The sequence below is a fragment of the Suricata suricatta genome, chromosome 9 (genome assembly GCF_006229205.1).
Source record: "Suricata suricatta isolate VVHF042 chromosome 9, meerkat_22Aug2017_6uvM2_HiC, whole genome shotgun sequence".
In the NCBI taxonomy this organism is placed as follows: Eukaryota; Metazoa; Chordata; class Mammalia; order Carnivora; family Herpestidae; genus Suricata; species Suricata suricatta.
In genome coordinates, this window is record NC_043708.1 from 112,879,239 (window position 1) to 112,894,401 (window position 15,163).

General features: G+C 42.3%; 1 protein-coding gene across 3 annotated transcripts in view; it reads left to right on the top strand.

The window, feature by feature from the left end:
- SCAPER (S-phase cyclin A associated protein in the ER) overlaps positions 1 to 15,163 on the top strand; it is a 515,685-nt gene that overhangs the window by 464,135 nt on the left and 36,387 nt on the right. For all 3 annotated transcript variants that reach the window (XM_029951067.1, XM_029951068.1, XM_029951069.1), the window contains one exon: positions 14,852 to 15,089. In XM_029951067.1, the coding sequence (XP_029806927.1) occupies positions 14,852 to 15,089 (238 nt within the window). The remainder of the gene's footprint in view (positions 1 to 14,851; positions 15,090 to 15,163) is intronic.

Genomic DNA, 15,163 nt, shown 5'->3' on the forward strand with positions numbered 1-15,163 from the left:
CCAGGAGACCCCTTTGCGACACTGGTTCTTTTGTGTACACAGCATTATAAACCTGCCAGCATCTCAAGGCTTTGTCACCTGTATTCTTTCCTTGAGTCCAGATGAATATCATACACATAAGCACTTCCATCTGTGGTTATTGTGTAGTTTGTGGGCTTTGGCTTTCACTTACACACAGATTTAGTCACTTGAAATCTCTGGAGCCTGAAAGAAGCTTAGAGATCAGTCACAGCCACTCACTTTTATAGGGAAAGGAACTGAGCCAAACAGACTTGAATTAGGATATAAGATTCCTACCTCAGCACTTTCACCTACACACTTGACTTTGTATTATTCAAAATGTAGGAGTATATATTTCAGTTCTTTGAAGATTTTCTCAATTACATGTATGGAAAGTAGGATCCCCTTCCCTTTAACACACACAGTCATGTCCTTTCCCATAGAGATTGAGCATCTGCCCTGTCCCAGACGCCAAGACAAGTACCCAAGACCCTGCCCACAGGGATCCCAGAACCTGGTGTGGGGGCAGATCTGTAAACTAATAGCTGCACTGTAAGAGAATGTTTACAGAGAAGGAAGTAAAGCACTCCCACAGGAGATCAAGAAAGGTTTCAATGGACTAAATCTTAAAGAATGAAGGAAGGCAAGTGGAGGGGAAGAATGCAACAGAGAAAAGAGGCATAATATGTGCACTCTGTGATGTAACATAGTACTGGTGTCTTTGGCCCACCTGGAGGTCACTGCCGATAGCTTCTTGTATTTCTCTGCCTGAGGATATTCTCTGGCCACGTAGCCATCAGTACAGAGGAGCTAATACCTCCAGGAGTGACCGACCGTCCAAAAATAAATGGGTGGAGTATATTCCAGCTCTGCTAATCCTCACTGAGCCGGTCCTGAGGTGTGTTCTGTACAGGCTGTAAGAGGGGCCCCAGCGGTAACCTATCACTGACAGACACATCCTTGATTGGCTTTCTCCCTTCCCTCTTTCTCTCCTTTGCTTCCTCCCAAATAAACTATTTGCACCCAGGGGCACCTGGGCGGCTCAGTCTGTTAAGCGTCCTACTTCATCTCACATGATCTCTCAGTCTGCTCACGCGATCTCTTGATCAGTTCGAGCCCCATGTCAGGCTCGGCGCAGGTCATGATCTTGCAGTTTGTGGGTTCAAGCCACACATCGGGCACTGTGCTGACAGCTCAGAGCCAGGAGCCTGCTTTGAATTCTGTGTCTCCCTCTCTCTCTGCCCCTCCCCTGAGTACATTCTGTCTCTCAAAAATAAATTTTAAAAAAGTTTTAAACAGAAGCTTTTATTTTATTTTATTTTAATGTTTATTTTATTTCATATATTTTTTAATGTTTATTTTATTTTTGAGAGAGAGAGAGAGCTCAAGCAGGGGAGGGGCAGAGAGAGGGAGACACAGAATCAGAAGCAGGCTCTAGGCTCTTAGCCATCAGCACAGAGCCTGACGTGGGGCTTGAACCCACGAACTGTGAGATCATGACCAAAGTCAGATGCTTAACCAACTAAGCCACCCAGGTGCCCCAAAACTTTTTTTTAAAATTTAAACGAGCTCCATAGATACTAGCTCCTAGGAGGCTGAAAGGGAGACAAGAGCTTGATGTGCTACATTAGAGCTGTAGAAAACCACTAGAGTTTGAGAGCAACAGGATCAGATTTCTGTTACAGAATGATCATTCCTGAAAAGTGTACCAATGACTGGAAAGGAATGAGTCTAGAGGACTTGCATGAGCCAAGTGGGAAATGTTGAGGGCCTGTGGGGACAGTGGAAATAGAAGCAAACGCATTAAGAGGAGACCAAATGTATGTGAGAGAGATGGCATAGAGCTTGGTGGGAGGTAAAAGGAAGGGAGGAACCCAAAATGGCTCCTGGGGTTTCTGACTTGAAACCTTTGAGTGATGGATGGTAGTCTCCAAATTAGGAAATATAAGCAGTTTTCCAAAGAAGAAATACATTTGTTCCTAGGCGTGCCTAAGGATCATTCAAGTTGACCAAAGTCTTTGTATATATGTATAAATGTTTTTCTGTATTTAACATAAATCACTAATTAACTCTTGGTGGTATTTAAGAATTCTTAATCCATTTTCCCACTATAATTTCCTTCTCCAGCTTCAGTTTCTATTAGTAGGCCTTGCTATACAAGCAGATTATTCTAGGGGAAAGGGTCCAGGTGGTTTCCTGGTTTAACTTACCGGGAAGTTCTTAGCAGTATCAGTATCAGCTGCTTCTGTGAATGATGGAAGATTGATCCTTAAGTGCAGTTCTTCCTTGTCCTTCAGCCTTCAGCGTCTCCTGACCACCACTAAGCCACAGGAAGACGGAGTGTTTTCTACCTCTCCAGATTAGTTGGCCTCTAATATTTACAGACCATTTCATACTACTGCCCATCTCTTCATGGAAATTCTGTTTCTAAACTATAAACTACAATGACCTGTGGGAAGCACTTTGTTATATGTGTCAGAGTTTCTCTCTGCAAGGTCACAGCTGTGTCTGGGGACAAAGGTAGTGTGGCTGTTGTTACAGTGGAGTAATTCACATAATGCCTGTTTTGGCTATCAGGACAAGCCAGCCAGAGCCAGAAGTTGAAGAAGGATTGTTGTCAAAGCTCTTTTATGACCATCAGGAATAAAAAGACAAAGAGGAGCCAGAGAGCCTTCAAAAATCGCTTCTTGTGAGCTGGCGAGCCCTGAGATAATTAAGTGGCTGATTAGCCCAGGGCTTTAAGTAAACACTGCAGTCTGCTGGTGGCCCAGCCTTTGTGACGGTGATTACAGCCCGGCTGCCTTTGCACTGCTCTCCTATTGTGCCCTTAATCTGCTAATTTTTACCTAGGTCTTCTGAAAGACAATTTGGGTGTCAAAGTTTATGTTCTTAATCTCTGCTTCAGCTTGGGGGAGAAAAGTCTGATTTGATTTTTGTACCAGTCTTGGTTTTGAACTTGCATTTAAGTAAAAATTGAAATTGTGATCTTCTGGTGAAAGGATTGATGTTATGTTAGGATTACTCCAGAATTTTAACCCAAGGACTTTTCACAGGTTATAATTCTTAATGACTTAAATGAAACTCAACAGTCTGTAATAGGACTTTCAGAAATGTTTATTTCATTGGCCTTTACTGTTAATCACTTTCACATTCTTGGTCCTTTAAGGAGTAAAGAGAAAAAGATAGTATTCAAAACTCAGGGCAGCATCTCAAGTGCCCTAATGGCTGAGACTCACTGAGGCCCCCTGAAGTTGCTAATAGGAGCAGAACAGTAATGATTATCACAGGAGTGATTATGAACTGCAACCAACACAGGCCTTTCACTTAATCAGCAATCATTGACTCCATAAGTATACTAGGCATTGTAGTAAGAAGGCCAAGAAGCAGTGGGTTCACAGCGAGAGCTGACAGTCCTTATGACTGCACAGAGCAAGAAGAGCAGCTGTTAAAGCCTAGCTAATTCTGATTGGTTGAAGAAGACTATTCTGAATTCTACAATATATTTACACAAAAAGGAGTTTGTTGTTATATACATTCATGGTATTAATTTTCATATCCAGAAACTATACTAACAAATGGGTTCTTTCTAGCCAAGGTCCCTGGAAACCTGTGTCAAAAAAGATAAGAATGATTTATAATTTAGCTCATTAATTATGTGGATATAAATGAGTGCTTCTCAAGTGTTTAAGGGTGCTTGAAAACCATTTGTTCAGGCAAAGGTAAACTTTAACTCTGCCTGCCTGAATTATTCACTCGCGCATTAAACAAATATTTATGTAGCACTTGCTCAGTGCCAGGCCCTGTGCTAAGCTTAGGAGAAAGCAGAAATGACTCAGATTATCAATTGTGTCCTCAAGGACCTTGTCGGTTAGTAGGGAAAGAAGATGCACATACAGAGACCCACGGTACAAGGCAGAGTGGTACAGAGGATAGAAGATAACTCTGAAAAGCACTTAGCACACTGCCTGGCACATAGTAAATGCTTAATAAACTTTGCCTGCTGTCATTACACCATCACTGATGGAGTTAAGAGGAGGGAGAGATCAATCTTAGCTGTAGGAATTACCTGTTCCCTAGAGCAAATAAAATCTAATCTGGACCTTGAATGAAAGCATTAGAACATTTAGAGTTGAGAGAAAGGTAGATAAATATCTTTCTGCAAAGACATCATGCAGAAAGATATGAAGAACCAATAGAGTACTTACTTGAGCTGGATTTTAGGATGTATGTGGTGGTGATTTTAGTGCCTCCCAGGTTGTTATGAAATTCAACTAAGGTATTAAATGTAAAAAGACTGCATAAACTATATAAAATGATTTGCTAAGATGTGGTGGCAGTGGTGTCATGAAAAGCCTTTGACCAGGGAAGTGACATGCTAAGAACCATATTTTGGGAGCATTATCAGGTATCAGGAATACCTGATGAAGAATGTATTAGAGAGGAGGCAGAAAGTGGGAGGGACCATTAACAGTCATCTGGGCAAGAGGCAGAAGGAATGGAAAAGAATTTTTTTAATCTTCCCACCATCACTCTCCTCATGTACAATATCATCAGACTCCAGGGGCCATCACCTCTGTCTCCTCTGTACCCCAGATCTCATCTGTTGTACCATTTTGTTGACTGGAAGGAACTTTAAAGTTTCCTTAATCCGGTCTTCTATCCATGTGGGAGTCTCTCCAATAACCTCATCCATTCTGTATTTGAATATCTCTTTTGTCAGGGAACTCATTACTTACTAAGGGAATCTATTCTGCCATTGATAAGTTTTAATGCTTTAAAAAGTCTCTTCTTATATCAATGTCTAACCTGTCACCTTACTGCTAACGATTAGAACTAGTCCTAATGTTGTTCCTTGGCAACATACAGACTATTCTGACCCTACTCTTCTTCCTGAACTTCCCTAACCTCACCCTTCCACATATTTCCCTTTGCTTTTCTTCTCCTTGTTCCAGTTACTATGCCTGTATAACAAATTTCCCCAAAACTTAGTGGTGTAAAATAACCATTTATTGGGGCGCCTGGCTGGTTCAGTCAGTAGAGCAGGCAACTCTTTTTTTTTTTTTTTAAGTGGGCTTCATGCCCAGCTGAAGTCCAGTGCAGGGGTTGAGATCATGACCCTGAGATCAAGAGTCAGATGCTTGGGGCGCCTGGGTGGCTCGGTCATTTAAGTATCCTGCTTCCGCTCAGGTCAGGATCTTGCCATTCCTGGGTTCAAGCCCCGCATCAGTTTCTGTGCTGACAACTCAGAGCCTGGAGCCTGCTTCAGATTCTGTGTCTCCCTCTCTCTCTGCCTCTCCCCTAGCCCCACAAAAATGTATAAATAGTAAAAAAAAAAAATTGTTTTAAGAGTCAGACACTTAACTGACAGCAACCCAGGCACCCCTGAGCATGCAGCTCTTGATCTCAGAGTGGTGAGTTCAGGCCACACACTGGGGATAGAGATTACATAAAAAAAATAAAATCTTTAAAAAGCCAACCATCTATAGTTTCGCAGACTCTGTATGTCAGGAACGTTGTCAGGATACAGAGAGAATGGCTTATCTTTGTTCCACAATATCTCAGCCTCAGTCAAAAGACTTGAATGCTAGAAGTTGAAATCATCTTGAGTGCTTATTCACACACACCTGTGGGTCACGTGGCTGCTAGCTGAGGCGCCTTCCAGCTGTCACTCTGCATAGGCCAGTCTGGGCTTCTTCACAGAATGGTGGCCGGTCCGCAGGAGGAGCATCTTGACAAAGAACCAGGTAGAAACCATATCGTCTTTCATGAGCTACCCACAGAAGTCATGCAGCCTACTTCCACTGTATTCTATTCATCAAGGCCTTCACAAAACCCCCCTCCCCTGCTTCAGAGGTGGGAGAAATAGACTTCACCTCTTAATGGAGAATATGAAGGTCCCAGAAATATAAGACCAGAAATATTGCCATGGTTTGAAAAACACTATCTGCAACATTCCAGCCCACCCTGTAGAAAAATGTGTTTCCAGCATCCTGTTCTCATGTGTCTTCTGTTCTCTCCACAGTCTTATATTTGGTACTGTCAACCTGTCTCTTGACATCACCTCTGTTAACTTTTAAACCTTTGGTGGTCATTAGCCACTGTCCTTAGACAGAAGACTTCCTGGGACTGGGAAATAGGGAATAAAGTACATATAATAGGACTCAGGAAGTTACATTTGTTGAGCACCTTTGATGTGTCCCAGGCTAAGTGCTTCTTGTGAGTTACATTCCAGCAGTCCTGCTCACACTGTCCAACGGAGCACAGCAGCCAATAGAGGATGAGGAAGAGTGACTATCATATGCTTCAGATCCAGAGTATGAGAGGAATATAAGAGCAGGAACTTCTGGGCTGTTTCTGTATTCACAACTGGGTTATTGCTAGGTGAGAGATTTCAGAAAAGATCCATCCCACCTAGTAATAAAGCCTTAATTGACTTACAGAGACAGAATAATGACCACACAGTTCAACTTGTGTGTCCACTATGTGCTAGGTGCCATGCCAGAGAAAGGGAGCCATCTGGGCCATGGCCCCAGGACTAAAGTTTAAGAGCAGCTTTCACTGCCTTACTCTCCCAGAGAGGATAGGGTATGATGAGGGCACACTGTCAGTACCTGTATTGGCTCACGAGGCTCAGAGCAGCAGAATATGTCCAGGATGCACCTGCCATTGGACTCCCACTGGCAATAGGACTTTGGAGGGCAGGATCTCAAGAAAGCTGTTGTGCACCATTGTGTTGAGGAGCACGAGTTTGGAACTCAGAAAAGCGTGGGTGCAGCTCCTGCTCTCCTAGCTCTGGGGTGGCAGCAGACTCTAGCCTCTTAAAGCGTGTTTCCTCACATTGTAAGAGTGAATTTGATACTTCTTCCCTCACAGGGTCAGACGAGTCAGGGGAAAATAGGGACTAACACATCTGTCACCACAACCTCTTGCCTGAGGTGCTGTTTGTAATATATACTTATTATATTATTACATTTTTCCAAAAAGATTTGAGAGGAATCATGGTATACATGGGGTTTTTTATGGAGAAAAAAAGGAGAACAAAAGAAAATGGGTAGGAAAAAGTAAATCAAGGCAAAAGCAAGTGAAATTAAGGTACAAATCCTATTCACGACAAGGCCCTGATGGACATTTCCTCTTGGAATTCCTACTGGTGGTTTCTACCAAGAACTTCTCTTTATAGGTCAGATCCTTAGCCTCATCAGCTTTCACCCAAAGTTGGCTGTTTCTCCTCACTACCTTATTCTGTTCATGATTCTTGTTATCTGATCAGAACAGATTTAAAACCTAAAACCTAAACCTTAGTGATCTTTTGCTTCTGTCTCCCAGAATCCAATTCAGTCCAATCTGATATAATCGAAAGAATGCTTACCTCAGAAATAGGAGATGGAACCTACTATTTATCCATCTTACTTGGTATTTGTCTGCTTCGTTCATTCATTCTCTTGTCCTGTGTATTTGTTTTATGTCTTCAACTACAAAGATTTCCTTAAGAGACTAAATGACTTAACAGTCCCCTCTGGCATCTAGCACAGTTTAGAAACAAAATAAAAACTCAGGAAATAGCTTTTGACTGGCAAAATTAGTAAATACCAGTGTGTATCATTAGCCTGTGCCAGGGCCCCATTTCCTGCACCTGCACTTACCATAGGAAGAAGGGCTGCCCACTTCCTCCTCTAAGGTAAGAGGGAGACATCCAGAGCCCTCATTCCTTGGCAAGGAATGAGACGAATTCTTCCTCACTTCCATCCATTGCTTTGACAGATCTTTATTCATTACAAGTTATTGAGCACTTGATATATACCAGACATTGTCCAGGTATTAGGGAGGTGGTAGTGAACAAAATGCCTATCCTTATGGAACTTACAATCTAACGGGAGAAAAAGACAACAAATCAAGAAATAAATTCGATCATATTAGCTAGTGATAGCAGTATGAGAAAATAGGGTAATATAATGCCGTGGCTTAGTCGGGGGCTTCTGGAAATGGAGTGCTCAGGGAAAGCCCCCTCTGAGGACATGACACTGAAGCTAAGGAGCCAGCCCTATAAGGATCCAAGGGAAGAATATTCTAGTGGAGACGAATGGTAAGTTGATGACACCCAAACCTTTGAGGTGGGTATGTTCTAGAAACAGAAACAGTAGTATACTGGAATGTGATGAACAAGAAACAAAGTGTTAGATGAAGCCAGAGAAGTAAGGGCCTGGAGACGAGGACAGAGAGCATAGAAGTGTGGGTTTTATTCTACATGTGATGGGAAGCCATTTGAGGATTTTCAGCAGAGAGTGACATGATCTGATTACTTAAAAAATTTAAAAAGGCATCTGTTTACTCTGTGAAGAATGGATTAGAGGCATGAGAATGAAGCAGGAAAGATCAATTAGCAGGGCACTGCGGGCGTCAGGCAGCCCTGATATGACCGTCTTTTCCTCCCCGTTCCCTACCAGCAGAAGCAATTGCCTTCCCCTGGCAACACAGCAGAGCCTCTGGCAGAGCCTTCAGCCTAACTGCCAACTTCTGGAGATAGGAGAAGCCAAAAAACAACGGCAAAACTAGCCAAAATCAGCACGGGGCCCTTTGCTGCTTGCAGTGAACGAGAAAACTGAAGTTAGGAGGTTAGAAATGTCCCATCCAAGAGGCGTTTCTGGACAGCAGCCCTGGCCTACAGCTCCAGGATCCAGAACTGTGTTCTGTTGTCAGGACCTTGTCAGGGCCACTCACGTTCTCACCTCTTGGGCTTCTTGCTGCCTTCCTTTCCCTCCATCTTTACTTGTCCCCCAGACTGTCCTGAGCCCATCACCTCTCTATCTTCACTTTCCTGGGCCTCCATTCAGATCTGTGCTAGAGCCCAGTTTCTTCTCAGTGGCCTCACCTTCTTCCTCCCATTCCCACTGGTGTCCCCTTGGTCTTCCTCTTTCTCCAGCCTCTCTCATCATCTCCCACTTCTCTTCTCAGAAAGGTTTCCTTCTCAGAAGTTCCTCTGTGAGTCCAACTGAAACTTGGCATCAGGGACCTTGGAAATCCTCCCAAGTATCAGCCAGCCTCACCCCTCCCAATAATCTTACTCTTTAATTGTCCGTCTATTTTTTCTCCTCTCTAACTGAATGCCCAGATGTCTTATAATGCTTATACATACATCTTTCTCACCTTCAGTTTTCTCTTGCTCTCTCACCTTCACTAAGTCATCCTCATTCCCTTCAGTTGGGCTCCAAATTAGAACTGCATTAAACCAGCTATAGGGTGTGTGTGCACACAGTATAATTTTCAAAGTAGATTTACAGCTGGTGTAACATCCTAGGATTGAACAGAATCTCATTGTGTTCCATGCCCAGCTGAGGTTTGAGTGCCCTCTGCCACTTACATGGATGTGATCCTCCACTTACTCCAGAATAAGGAAGAATTCAGAAATACCTCATCAACATCCCATTTAACTTTGGGGTGTTCTAATTGTCAGAAGAATTTCTGTAAGTTTATCTGCTTTCAGACAATGTCTCTTCTCTGGGGCCAAAAATAACAATATAAGGGGCGCCTGGGTGGCTCAGTCAGTTAAGCCTCCGACTTCGGCTCGGGTCAGATCTCACATTTGTGGGTTCGAGCCCCACGTCAGGCTCTGTGCTGACAGCTAGCTCAGGGCCTGGAGCCTGCTTCCGGTTCTGTGTCTTCTTCTCTCTCTGCCCCTCCCCCTCTCATACTTGGTCTCTCTCTGTATCAAAAATAAATAAAACATTTTAAAAATTTTTAAATAACAATATAATACCTCTTCAGTTTGAAAATAACCTTTATGGCCTCCAATTCCAACATAAATTTCCCAATTTCATCAGATGTTCCTCAGATGACACTGTTTCCAGATACTTGTACCACACAAGTCACTTTCTTGAGGACTTTCTGATGCATCAGTGTCCTCAATGTAGTATGGCCCCCAGTGCTGGACCCAGTGCTCCCAGGGTAGTGGAGCAGGACTAAGCCTTCTAGTTGTGTACATTATGCTCCTATTAATTCAGTCAAAAATTGAATTATACTCATTGGCAAACAAGCAACATGACTTCCTCATTTGAATTCTCAGGCAGCTAATTTGCTAATAAGCCTTTTCTTCCACTTATCACAGAGAGCTGGGTCGCAGTCCCTGTCACTCACCTTCTTCCCATTCTAAACATATGCAGTTAGTTTTTATCATCTAAAAATAGGATTTAACAGTCATTGATACCAATTTCATCCTTTTCTTAGTTCTCATTTATTTTTAGTTAAGGTCTTTTTTATTGATTACTTCCTTCTCCTTGAAACTATCTTCACTTGGCTTCTAGGACACCACACTTTGCTAGTTTTCTTCCTATCCCACTGGTTTCTAGTTTTGTTTCTTTGCTGATTTCTTCTTACCTCCCCAGCTTCTAAATGTCTGAGTATCCCACATTTCAATCCTCAGACCACTGTCTATATTCACTTACTGGACGACCTCCTGACCGTAATATCATGTGTGTGTTGATGATGCCCAAATATCCCAAGCCCAGACCACTCCTCTGACCTTGGACTTGTTTATTTATTAAGTCATTCAACAAATATTTATTGAGAGGCTACTGTGTGTAAGCCCTGGGGACTAAACTGACAGAAAATACCTACCCTTGGGAAGCTCATTTTATCCACTTAGATGTCTAACAAGCATCTTGAATTTAACAAGTTTAGAACTTAACTCCTGGTTTTCCTCCCCACATGAGCTCCATACACTGTCTTCCCCATTTTTATAAGTTCAGCCACTTTTTTGCAGCTATTCAGGGCAAAAATCACTGAGCCAATTTTTACTCCTCTTTCTCTCACACCTACATCCAACCTATCAGGAATCCTGCTGGATTTCCCTTCTGAAGATTTTCAGAATCCAGCCACTTCTCACCACATTCATGGCTACCAGCCTAGCTCACCCACCATGATCTCTCACTTGAATACTTCTAACAGCCTCCTAAGTGGCCTCCCTGCTTCTGCCTTGGCTCTTCTAAAAGCTTTTCAAGCAGTTAGCTATAGTGATTTTTTTAAACCTGAGTTAGGTACATCATTCCTCTGCTCAGAACCTTAAAATGGCTTTGCTTCTCATCCAGTAAAATTCTTATAATGTTTTTACAATGGTCTTCAAGATCCTCCCTGAGCTTCTTCCTGCCTCTCTGACTTCATCTCCTGTTGTTCTTCCACACCCTCAAGGCTTTCCTTTAAGGCAAAGTAAGGTTTTCAGGCACTGTGCAGGAGTACTGATGGTCCAGTTATAGTTTTTCCTAATTGAATCAGGCTGTTAATGAACAGAAATTAATATACCACTAAGATCCCTAGTCCTAGGGAACAAACAAAAGCACTTTAAAACTCACTAAAATTGAAGAGATCTCAGAATGTAATATATAAAGTTTCAGATCTGAGTTTTCATATCTTCCATGTATTTTTAAAAGAAAATTTTGTAACTTATGTCTGATATGAATAAGGCCTTTTACATTTTCATTATAAACATTTAGTCTTAAAGTGATTATAACTGACAGTTAAGACCAACAGGAGCCGGTGCCCTGCTCGTGGACAAATTATCTGTAATTCAGACTAAATCAAAGTAAACATTCCCTAAACTCCTTTCAGGTCCACATTAGTCCTTTGGAAGCCAAATGCAGTAGACAAGGCCTCTCCCTTCCTCTCTGTCCTATCAATTCTGTGGGCTCACTTTAAAATGAATAGTCTTTTCTGTGAAGCAATATTATATGCATTTTGAACCATCTCCACATCTAAGTTATCAAACGCTCATTTAATTCATTTTTCCAAAATAACATGTTTATTTCATCAAGATAATTTGCAAAAGAACTTGGGATGTGTTGTTTTGTAGTTTATGATTAGTGTTTTCCTAATAATGGGATGGGGAGAGGAAGAAAGTAGTCTCATGACCTCACTTTTTTTTATCTGCATTTATTCTCTTAAAAAAGGAATAGCAATGAATTCCTGTCATTTAAGAATTTAGAAAGATTAAGTATGACAAATTATTTTAAATGATGATGTTGTATTTCTGAGTATCTACATATGAACATGCTAGCAATCGGTTTAAAAACAACACAGGCAGTAAGGGAAAGGCCAGCATTCTGAATCACAGAGCACTAAACCTGTCGTCACCAGCAGTGATGTCACTCATCCCCAAAGTTCCAAAAGCCTATTGGAAATTAACGTGAGGAAGAAATGTCTTCTGACTTACCATTTGTTCTAAAAGGCAGTCAGTGTTAAACAAGCACAGACCCCTTTTTGGAACTTATGTAATAAAGTCAGACATATTAGTCTCTACTCATGTCTCTAGTCAGAGTCTGACCCCAAGTTCTTATGGCTACAATGGAAGAAAGGAAGGAAAAGCCAACTGACATAAGCTAACAGTTTGTGTAAAGGTTCAGATGTGACAGAGCAAATAAACATCTTTTCTCGACTTCGTGTTTGTATTGAGTCCCATAAGACAAAAGGTATCTCTCCATGATGATCCGAGATTACATTACAGTCTCCGTGTACTTTAACAGTGTTCAGTTAACATCCCTGAGATTTGACATAAGAAAAGGGATGGAGAATTTGGGTGACTCCTCACCCAAACCCTCCCAACAAATTACTGAAATATAACTGAAAAAGTAAAATGCTTTTATGTAACTATCATATTAAGATATAAAATGCTTCTTAATTCTAATCATCAGACTAATATGACTGGTAACAAGTAGTTGTATATTATCATACAGCCCCTTTGTTAACATGCTGCATGTTTTTTGTAAATGCTGTATGTGATACAATGATTCTACCAATTGTATTTGGAATGGAATTAATAATTTTCACACACATAGTTTGTTATAAATTAAGTATTATCTTATGGGCACATAAATATACTTGCTATATAAAGAAAATAAAAAAGAAAAGGGATGGAGAGAAAAGAAGAGGTCACCTGCTGTTTAGCCTGGATGTTTTAGTCCTCAGACAAAGCATTGCCTTTAAAGAGCCAAAAGTCCTTGTGGTACCCTGCCTTTTCCACTGACAAATGTGTATGCACTCTTATTTAATTAGAGGTATCTCTTTTTTCTTTTTTAAAGTTTATTTATTTTGAGAGAGAGATTGAGCACAAGCAGGGGAAGGGCAGAGAGAAGGAGGGACAGAATCCCAAGCAGGCTCCATGCCATCAGCACAGAGCACGATGTGGGGCTTGAACCCACAAACCATGATTTCATGACCTGAGCTGAGATGAAGAGCCAGGAGCTTAACCAACTGCTCCACCCAGGTGCCCCTAATGAACAGCATGTCTTCAGTGTTTCTGGGCTAATGAGATACGCACAGATCTTTAATACCCCTCTCACATTCCAGATTCCATCTGGAAGGAACAACAAAAAAGAAGCTATGGAGGTGGCCATGGTAGGGACCTGTATTCATGTTAAAAATAGGGAAGGGTCTCATAAAGGAAGACACTGAACAGGGACATGTAACTTCTCTTCCTGAGAAAAAAAAATTGTGTCCGTGAAAGAGGACGCATGGAACAGCAGGGAGAGGCCTGAGGATTTGTATGACACGAGTGGCTATGGCAGCTGCAAACCTTACGTCTTCTCAGATTCAAACTCAGTGGAGAAAAAGTGAGGGCTTTTTCCAATCATCTCAGCAAAAGACTCTCCCACCGTTGTGACGTGTACCATCCCTGAGCCATACTGAGCAGCCAGAGAAATAAACCGTGCCTTCTATTACCATAGGCCCTTGAGTCAGAGTGAGTGGGGAGAGGGCCCCACCTGAAGCACTTTAGTTATAAGAGAGAGAGGTAGTTCCTCAGAGAGAAATTTGGATGCAGTTTCTTAACAACAACAACAACAACAACAACAACAACAAGAGGGGCACCTGGGTGACTCAGTCATTCAGCTCACGTCATGATCTTGCTCATGGGTTCGAGCCCCGCATCAGGCTCTGTGCTGACAGCTCAGAACCTGGAGTCTGCTACAGATTCTGTCCCTCCCTCTCTCTCTGCCCCTCCCCTGCTCTGTCTCTCTTCTCTCAAAATAAATAAATTTAAAAAAAATTTTTTTTAAAAGAGTGAACAAATGCTTTACATGCTTTACTAAATGCTTTACATTTAGTAAAACTGCAGGCTCTTGGTCACTAGATGCTTCATATAGACTCGATTCAGGAGTGAGGTGGATTTAGCAAACCCTTGCTGGTTTTACTATTGATTTTAGGAGCTCGTTTGCCACTGCTATTGCTTTTTATTCATCCATGGCTCTGCCTGCCAGTTATTAAGCTGACTTCATGGTGATCTGTATAAAGCTCATCTAGCACTTGCTTGTTCTTGGGAGTCTGGCCTCTACAGCCTTTCCTGCCACTATTCCTTGATGATGGAACCGTGCCTTCAAAAGCAGATGAAGTGTCTCCCCACCTCGGTATACCAACACATAACGGAGTCTCTTTTTTTTTTTTTTTTTTTGAGGCCTTATATTTTCCTGGTAGCTGCCTCCCTGAGAAGATTCCCTTTGTGTATCCAGAAAGGGAACTGTGGGATTTCTGACTTCTGAGTCCCAGTAGTTCTCATGGACTCTGTCCAGTTTGCCCAGACCTAGACTCTAAGCAAAGCGAGCCTCCCTAGGCTACAGAGGACAGGAGGGCGAGCGGCCGGCTCGGCACTGGCCTCAGATTGCTCATTTGCCACTGTTGCAGGGGCCAGGTCTCCCAAGGGAGAAAAGGGCAAGGGAAGGCTGCATTTATTCCTTGAGGTTTCCTGTTACCTTATTATACAACTCAGATGGTTTGCTTTTAACGGTCTGCTTGTCTTGTTCCATCTGACCTATAAAAATGCTAACATCCTTTAAGTAGATTTCTTTTAAAGAGTTGAATGTTTCTTTGTCAGGTCAAACAGCATATTTGACAATAACCGCCAGGATCCCACAGGACTGACCGCTGCTCTTCAAGCCACAGACCTGGCTGGAGTTCTGCACATGCTCTACTGTGTCCTCTTCCACGGCACCATCTCGGACCCCAGCACCGCCAGTCCCAAGGAGAGTTACACTCAGAACACAGTCCAAGTGGCCATTCAGAGCTTACAGTTCTTCAACAGTTTTGCAGCTCTTGATCTGCCTGCTTTTCAGGTACTTGGCATTGGTTAGTGAGGTGTTAAGCAACCAAGAGTTAATATTTTAGTGTAGGCAATGACGTGAGGTCC